The following is a 9,132-nucleotide window of genomic DNA, read 5'->3' on the forward strand; positions in this document are numbered from 1 at the left end:
TTTAATCAGTAATGTAGAAAAGCAGGTCACCAACCAGAAGACAATTAAAACAAAGCCATTGTCAAAGTATATACAAAAATACCAGGTGGAATAAAGATGAAGATGTTAGAAAAAAATTGTGCAAAATAAATTCCAGAAACCTGCAAGTATAAGTGTGTAAAAGAAAACATTGGAATCAGGCTAAAAATCAGATGTTGTGAAAGTAAAGACAACCAAGTAAAACTTTTATATACAAATGAAAAAAAATTGACAAATTACATTCTGAACATTAAGGAATAAGATACCTAGAAAAAGTTATTTTTAATGCTGATAGGTGAAGGGTTGTTATTTAATATACAGAAAGCTCTTACACAGTGACAAAAGAAGCAGCAAAGAATATGAAAAAAAAAGTGCAAAGAAGTCCAAATGGCCCGCAAAACTATGAAGAATCTCAAGTTCTCTAATCGTTAAATACAGGTTAAAGTCACAGGGAGCTATCATATATCCATCAAACAGATCAAAATTTCAAATATAACTATTATAGTGGGAATGAGGAGAACAGGCATCCTTTTGCATTGCTGTTGGAAATACGAAGTGTTGCCATGTTTTTGGAAGGCAGTTTGGCAATATATAGTTGACTCTTGAACGACACAGGTTTGAAATGTGTGGGTTGCAGATTTTTTTCAGTACTGCGCAGTATGCTTTTGTTGAATGCATGGACGTGGAGAAGCAGTGTATGTGGAGGGCTGACTGTAAGTTACATGGATATTTTCAACCACACGGAGAGTTGGCATCTTTAACACCATCAGTAGTTCAAGGGTCAACTGTATATTTAAAAAAATAACAAAGTTGTATATTAGAATTCAAAGGTGCATAGATCATTCGAACCAGCAATTCCACAACTGCAAATCTAGCACGTAAAAATAAATAGACCAAATTTTAAGGACATATGCAAAAAAATGTTATTCCAGCATTGAATTGGAAATAAAAAGTGAGTGCCATCCAGAGGAGAAAGGCAGAATGCATATTGAATAGCTGTATGGGAGAATATTAAAAAAAAAATACACTTGAACTGTACCGGTCCTTCCATGATTTGGAGTCTACATAGGATGATAAAAGTATGGAGAAAAATATGGAAAGATTAGATTTTTAACAGGGTGCCCCTTGAGGTGAGCAAGCATGTGGGGGTAAGACAGGTAGCTATGATAAAAGTTGAACACATGAGATAGTTTCTTTTGTATAAGAGAGTGGATATTAATATTCATGTAAGTGCATGTGCATATATATTCTTACAAACATGTATGACAGAATGATCACCAGTACTTAAGGCAGCAGGGATCACTCTGATTGATGGGAGACCACACAACTTTTGAGTTCTTTATATTTGTATGTACTTTTTGAATTATTTACAGTGAGCATGTGTTATTGGTATAAACAACAGTATTTTCACTGCGTGAAAAAAATTGTCCAGTTTTGTGAACCATGTTTACCATATTTTTTTCTTACGTACTAATTTATTTATTTAAGTTAATAAACTATTTTTTAGAACAGTTTCAGGTTCACAACAGAATTGAGTAGAAAATACAGAGTTCACCCATAGCCCTCCCCATCCACACATGTATACTCCACTACCCTCAACATCCCTCACCAGTGTGGCATATTTGGTACAATCAATGAACCAACATGGACACATTAATCTCAACCAAAGTCCATAGTTTACACTAGGGTTCACTCTTGATGTTGTACATTCTGTGAGCTTTGACAAATGCATAATGACATGTAGCCACCACTATAGTATCATACAGAATAATTTCATTGCCCTAAAAATCCCTTGTGCTCAGTCTGTTCATCCCTCCCTCCCTCTCTCTCCCCAAACCCCTGGAAACCACGGTCTTCTTATTGTTTCTGTAGCTTTGCCTTTTCCAGAATGTCATTTGGTTGGAATCGCACAGTTTGTAACCTTTTCAGACTGGCTTCTTTCATTTAGTAATAGGTCTTTTAAGTTTCTTCCATGTCTTTCATGGCTTGATAGCTCATCTCTTCTCTTTTTCTTACTGCACATATATTTTTAAATTTACATATATGTACTGTTCATTGTTTCTAAGAATGTTTAGAGCTTTAGTTTTTTAAACTTAACACAGTTATCAAAGGAATAAAGCCAACCACAAAGTAAGAATTAATTCAAAAAGATACATACACCCTGCTATTAACAGCATGATCACAGAAAGTCAACACAGAATACTCATGGGAGAAGTGGCTTTTTATTTTTTCCTTTCACTGCTTATACTGCATTTTTCAATGATGATGATTTGATCTTTAAAGGTTCTCATGCATGCTCTCTGGAGATGTAAAATGATAGTTTAAAGTAGAAGTGTGAGAAAAATGCTTATTTTAAGTTGGTGTTATGTTATTTGTGAAAGTAATTGAAATTTCAGCTTTGTACATGATACTGTGGAAATCAGAAATTACAGGCTTTAAGTTCTTTCCCTGACGTTAGTCATGGAAATATAGATTACAAGTTTATTTAATAGAAAACCTTGTAAAGTTTAAAACACCAAGTTTGCCATAACCTTTGTTAGTAAAAATAAAAAGATAAGGAAAGAAAGATTGAGAGATATTTATATTCTAGTGACCACAGAAATACGATGCTCAAAGAGCTGGTATCACAAAGGTCTTGTATGACTAAACCACGTATATTAGTCAGGGTTTTCCAGAGAAACAGAATCAATAAGAAAATACATATGTGTGTAGGCATTCATGGTAAGGAACTGGCTCACACAGTTGTGATAGGTAAGTCCCAAGATCTGTAGTCAGCAAGCTGGGTATCCTGCAGTGATGATGGTGTAAGTTCCAATCTAAGTTTAAAAAGCAGAAGAATGATGTCCCAGTTTGGATACAGGCAGAGCAAATGAATTTTCTCTTAGCCTTTTTTTTTTTTTTCTTCAAATTGTGTTCAGGCCTCCAACAGACTGGGTAAGAAACCATCCACACTGGAGAGGGCAGTCTGCGTTACTCAGTCTGCTGGTCCAAATGTTAATTTTATCCATGGATATCCTCACAGACATTAACAGAATAATTTTTAACCAAGTATCTGGGCACCCCGTGGCCTAGACAAGTTGACACATTAGATTGTTCATCAACCAGGCTTACTCTGGGCTTTGGCTTTGGACTGTCTTCATTTAAATCTTGATCTCACTAATGTACTGTGTGATCTGACATGAATTGCTTGGTCTCTTTATTCCTCAGTTTCCTCATCTATAAATTGTGAGGATTAAATGTGATAGTTCACGTAGTCCTTAGAGAACTGACTGACTTTTTCCAGGCATATAATATATTCTAGATGTTATTGTTATTATCTTTATCATTACTATGATTGTTATCATTGTCATTTACAAGGTCCTCATCCTATGTTTACTGATAGTCGCGTAGAAAAAACAATGCTTGGAAGCGTTGTAGTTGAATCACTAAACTTATAAATTGTGCTTTTTAATAAGAAACTGTGTTTCTGTATTTTGTCAAATAGAATTTGCTTACTTCTTTTGTAAATGACGTCATTATTTTTGTGTTGATTTATCCCACCATCATACATACTGTAGAAAGTTTTGTTCATTAGAAAAACTGAGATTCCCTGGGTTTAGCCTTTTTGCAGAATGGCAAAATGTAATTAAATAAAGCACACCTCCAAATTACTCAAATCCTAATATGACAGAAAGCATGATTTCCTTAAAATATTAAATCATGGGGGGGAGTATAGGACAACAGATGGAGTCAGGGGAAATTCAATTACTTGGCTGAATTATTATTACTATAATAAAATGCTAAAATATTGTTCACTTAATATCATGTTCAATGTTGAGATTATAAATGTACCCTTGATTTCAATTACATTATCAGTAATAAATGGAGACTGGAATCAGATAATGTGGGTTCAAATCCTGATTTCTTATAACTGCCAACTGGTAACATTAGGCAAATTGTTAACTTCTCTTTCCTTATCTGTAAAATGAGAATAATACTTTCATTATAAGATTTAAATGAAATAATCCATGTGATTACTTTGAACACTGGCTGTAACATAGTAAGATACTCAACTGTCTTATCTCTATTACTAATATCAGTGTTACTGTTGTTATTCCTGTGGTCCCATTTTCTTTCAGATGAGTGTATCTGTCTCCTAAATATAGCTACATCAAGGCCCTACTTCAAATTTAGCGTATCTTACAGTAAACACATTCCTTCCTCTCCTAACCTTTTCCTCATATCACAAAAAATGATCCACACTGACTTGTTGCCAGTCCAGAGGCTTGGACATCATCCTATAACCTCTCTTACAATCACCATCTAGTTGCCAATCAAGGAGACACTTACTGCCTTATAGTCTCCTTAAATCTTTTGCTGATTATTTCCCAAAGCCATTGCCTTGATCCCACCTAAAGGTCTACTATTCAGGTCTGACTCGAGTCTGAACCCCTGTGAACCCTTCACAGTATATCCAAGGTATTGTCACACTAAATCTGAAATGTCTAGATACAGAGTTCAGGATTAAATTCAAACTCTGAATTGACACCTAGTCTTTTATATTATGTCTCTTCTCTTGCCATTGCCTGTAGGGTAGCCATAGGGAGGCCCCGAAGATCTTCGAACACACAGTGTTATTTCTCTTTCCTCCCTGTCTAACTGCCATTTACTTTTCTTTAAAGCTCAGTTCAAGCATTGATCCCTCTAGGAAGCCTTTTTAAATCTCCTGTATGATTTTCAATTTCTCTTCCCTGTGTGTCTATAGTGTCTTGTGAAAACTTTTATCAGAGAACTTGCGGTACAGATTGTAGCAGCCAGTTTGAGGACAGGGACTGTGACTTCTGTGATCTTGTTTCTGAAATGTAAGTGCTAAAAAATCTTGCCTAGTATGAAGAGAAATCAAAACAGTTGTGACCTTGGGGGTTTTCCCTGAAAGGGGTAGAGTCAATATCCTGGGTTCCCTTCCCAACTTCTACCTTGTAAGGGCTGGTCATGCACCATTGATAGGAATGGGTAGAATAGACAGTTTGCCTTAATTTGACCTTGAGCACTACCTAGGAATGTGGGAACTCATGAAGCTTAAGAAGGAACTGTAATTTCAAAGCATTTTTGTATTCATAAAGGTGGATATGCAGGGTAGACCGCTCTCTTGCATATAAAATCAATTTGTGCCTTTTTGTTTAAGAAGTATAACTTCTATAGAAGGGAGATAGATGGCTCTATTAACACAGCTTGGAAATAACATCTATAGTGTTTCCCTAGAAGGACCTCTTTAGGCTGGATTTCAGTAATGTGCGTATTATGAGAAGGAGGTGGGTTCTCTTTTGAGAGTTTCACTCCACTCAAGATGTTAACAATTATTGTGCTCCCTGAAAAACTGAAGGATAAATCTAAACCTAGGTTGGCATCCAAACTGTTTGTCATTATTACTAATGGATTTGGAAATGTATATAATCAGACTTGACATCTACAATTAACTTTTGGATGCCCACTTTTTTTTTAATATTACTTACTTTTTTAAAGATAGTTTACCTGCTAAAGGATTGATTTCTTAGCATGGAAAATAGAAAGTAACCACAAGATATTCTTAACTCAAATAATTACAGATCTTTTCACTAAATGATCCTGTCTTTTGCACAGGAATCCTAGAATAGGATCTCAAAGGAACACTTTACTCCATGGAAAAGGGAAGGTGTGATGATTAAGGCATAAAACAACCCAGTGCTCTTTTCTCAGTTGTTCCTTGGGTTACTCATCTCTCTGGCTATTTATCAGAGCCCTTAGGAAATTAATAGTCTCTTTTTCTGAAGGTGATTTTCCCTACCATCCCCTACCCCGCATGTTACTGAATGTGAAATCTGCCCTAGGATTAGATTAAAACTCGGTTTCCCTCCAGGCACAGAGAACAAAGTGTATTGGTAAATTCTGCCTGCTATTATTTCATAAAAACAGAATAATATTCGTATCACTTGAGTTTCCTGTAAATTTAGGTCTTATTTGTTAAGTACAGAATATATTCATGCTAATATTTGTGGCAGTGCTATTGGACAATGCTTTTTATCATTTCAGTGTCTAGTCGAAGTCTGAAAATAAAATTGTACTCAGGATTCAAAAGAAGCTCTTTCCAAGCAGAAAGTAAGAGTGTAAGGGGATATTCGGTCGGAAAACCAAAATAAAGCTAAAGAAAGCAACCACCCCCCCACATACAAAGTTAGGTTGGAGCTTCAAGAGTGAACTACAATTTATGGTAAAAGTCTTCAGTAAAAGAGAATGTGGGGGGTGGTGCAGGGCGGGGCAAATATCTGCAGAACGATTCTTAGAAGGAACCACCCTAAGGGACAAAGTCCAAGTACATCAAGCACTTGAGCTCTTGCTTCCCAAAGAGGAAGCTGAGTAAATGCTTTGCCACTCCAACTATTTGGCCCAAATATTTTATGGAGGTTAGTAGTAGTCATTAAAATAAGGTACTTTGATTTTTTTTTCATTAAAATGTTCTTTTTTCTTTCTGAACAAGTATGATTTTAAAAATAAATTTGCATTTGTTTTGGTAAGTTTTGGTTTTTTATACAAATTCAGTCAACATTTCAGCAACCTAACAGTAACTTTTCTTTACCTTTCTTAAGCAGATACTCTTTATCCAGTTGTTCCTACTTAAGGTTTTGTGTGGTAGAGAATGATGCTTATGTTCACACGGTCACTGCTGGTATCGCCTTCGGATTGGAGGTCACGCCATTGATGTGACACTCCGGGCCTCTCCACACTCCCCCCCAGTAATTCACTCTGTCCTGAAGAGTGCCTTATCCCACAGGCAAAATTGGGTAAAATAAACTGGGCATGCAAAGCTCCGTTCTCTCTTCTTTGTCTTAGGAGCAACTTCTTTGCAGGAAGCAGATTTTCTACTCCGGTGGTGATGGGCACTGCTGGCATCATTGATGAGAAGCCGGCATGTCAGTGATGAGGGACGGAGTATAAATCTTCCCGTCAGGGGCTAACACGTGTGACGTCGCGTCCTCTGTCAGTAAGAATCTGCTTTCCCGCCTCAATTTGTTTGGAACCTGTGTTCTAAATAAAGCCCTCCTAAGGCATTGCGGACCTGTGGGGCTGCGCAGTGGGGTGGATATGGCCACCGAGGGGGACGTGGAGCTGGAGCTGGAGACGGAGCCCAGCGGCCCAGGCAGGACAGTGGCGTGGCGGACATGGAGCGAGTCACCGACTCTGCGGAGGAGGAGATCCAGGGTTCCAGCCTGGAGACGACCATGACCGTGATTCTAGATAGATGGTCCCGGGGGCAGAAAGCCAACCAGGAGTGGGAGAAGGACCTGGCAAAGGTCACCATCAAGAAGGAAGATCTGCAGCTGATAATGACGGAGATGGAGATCTCGCGAGAAGCAGCAGAACTGGAGCTTGAGGGAACACATGGACCGCGTGGTAGAGGCGCTGATTGCCCCAACCCAGTTGTGCTTTCTCAGACCTATCCACTGGATTAATTTATTTCAATAAAGATTTGTCTTTTTTTTTTTTTTTTCTTAAATGGTTTCTTAGCATGGAAAATAGAAAGTTACCACAAGATATTCTCAAATAATTGTGGGTCTTTTCACGAAACCCTATGTGGGGAAGAAGGATGCTCTTTACTGGATCGTCTAATTGATACTAACATTTGGTGATTGGGCCAGAAGTATGGAGAAATAACACAGGAGTGGAATTTCTTGAGCAAAATATGCACATATAGACTTCCAAGTTTTGAGGCTTTGAGATTCAGTGTGGGGACAGGGCATTTTGACGTTGGTGGTTTGCAGAAGCTTCTAATTACTTGGAGAGAAAATGTCCATTGACTTTCATCTTCTGTGGCCTGCACAAAGGGTGTAATTCTGCTGCAATGACAGCTTGTCCTGTGTTGGTAACAGTAGCTTCTGGTGGCTTGGTATGTGGCTGATGGGCTAGTTTTGTATTGTTAGACAGCATTTCACGTAGGCAGTGAAGAAGCTGCGTGAATGACCTCATCAGGGGAAAATGGGAGGCACAGAGGCCTTAGTAAGAGGATAGCTGATGCAAGGATTGAACTGGGGTTTAAGCGGACAACCTTGGGGTGAGCACTGCTAAGACTTACTACACTGCTGTAGTTTTTCCAGGGCAATGATTTGATTGTTGGAAAGGTGCTTTTTATATAGGCCTTTGAAGCATTGATGAACTGAATAAAACAATTCTTTTTAAAAGCAAAGTACTCAGTTGGGAGTCTGATACAAGGTATTAGAAAGATTATAGGTTAAAATTGTTACTGTTGGACTTACAGGCAGCACTTGCTCCACTGTCCTAAACTCCATTAGGAGCCAGGGAGGTATCTGTGTGGGTCTGCACTTGGACTCATGTGGTTTGTACATATGTGTGTTTTTTCTCCTACCATTGGGTCACAAGTTGGCCTGAGTCTAATTAATTGTGTATGTGGGGAAAATGTTTCCTAGGAGACAAAATTCTTAGACCTAACCCATCGCATAGCAAGAAGTGGTGGAAACTACTGCTAGGCTCAGAACTGTAGGTAGAGCTCACCAGAGAGTGTGAATCATAGTGTAGAGCTGACATTCACATGACTATTCAAAGGCAGGAAACACAGGGCTCAGAGGAGAAGAGGGGACAGAGTTTAGGCAGAATTTGTAAATGCATAGTGCCAAAATCAAGTTCTTCCTGGGAAACTTAACTCAATTGAGTTTACAAATCCTAGATTATGGGATCGAAAACAAAGAATATTTTCTCTTTCTCACAGACACACCAAGTTTCTGTCATAGTTCTTGGCAACATAAAGAATTCTGGAATGCCATTTGCAGCAACATGGATGCTCCTGGAGAATGTCATTCTAAGTGAAGTAAGCCATAAAGAGAAAGAAAAATACCATATGAGATTGCTCATATGTGGAATCTAAAAAACAAAAACAAAAACAAACAAACAAAAACAAAGCGTAAATACAGGACAGAAATAGACTCACAGACAGAGAATACAGACTTGTGGTTGCCAGGGGGGTGGAGGGTGGGAAGGGATAGACTGGGATTCAAAATTGTAGAATAGATAAACAAGATTACACTGTATAGCACAGGGAAATATACACAAAATGTTATGATAACTTAGAAAAAAATGTGACAATGA

At 37.9% G+C, this 9,132-nt stretch overlaps 1 protein-coding gene and 1 pseudogene across 2 annotated transcripts in view; both read left to right on the forward strand.

Annotated features, from left to right (window-relative positions):
- LOC116663695 overlaps nt 1-8,890 on the forward strand; it is a 298,294-nt gene extending 289,404 nt beyond the window's left edge. Inside the window, exon 3 of one of the 2 annotated variants that reach the window (XM_032479880.1) lies at nt 8,756-8,890. Coding sequence is in view for 1 of the 2 variants with exons in the window: in XM_032479879.1 (XP_032335770.1) it covers nt 6,865-6,930 (66 nt within the window). In the remaining variant the exon portion in view is untranslated. Of the gene's footprint in view, nt 1-6,864; nt 6,942-8,755 lie in introns of those variants that run through there. The other variant, XM_032479879.1, reaches the window with a different exon arrangement.
- LOC102516557 lies at nt 7,052-7,921 on the forward strand (annotated as a pseudogene).
- Nucleotides 8,891-9,132: the final 242 nt, after the last annotated feature.

Source organism: Camelus ferus, chromosome 5 (genome assembly GCF_009834535.1).
Source record: "Camelus ferus isolate YT-003-E chromosome 5, BCGSAC_Cfer_1.0, whole genome shotgun sequence".
In the NCBI taxonomy this organism is placed as follows: domain Eukaryota; kingdom Metazoa; phylum Chordata; class Mammalia; order Artiodactyla; family Camelidae; genus Camelus; species Camelus ferus.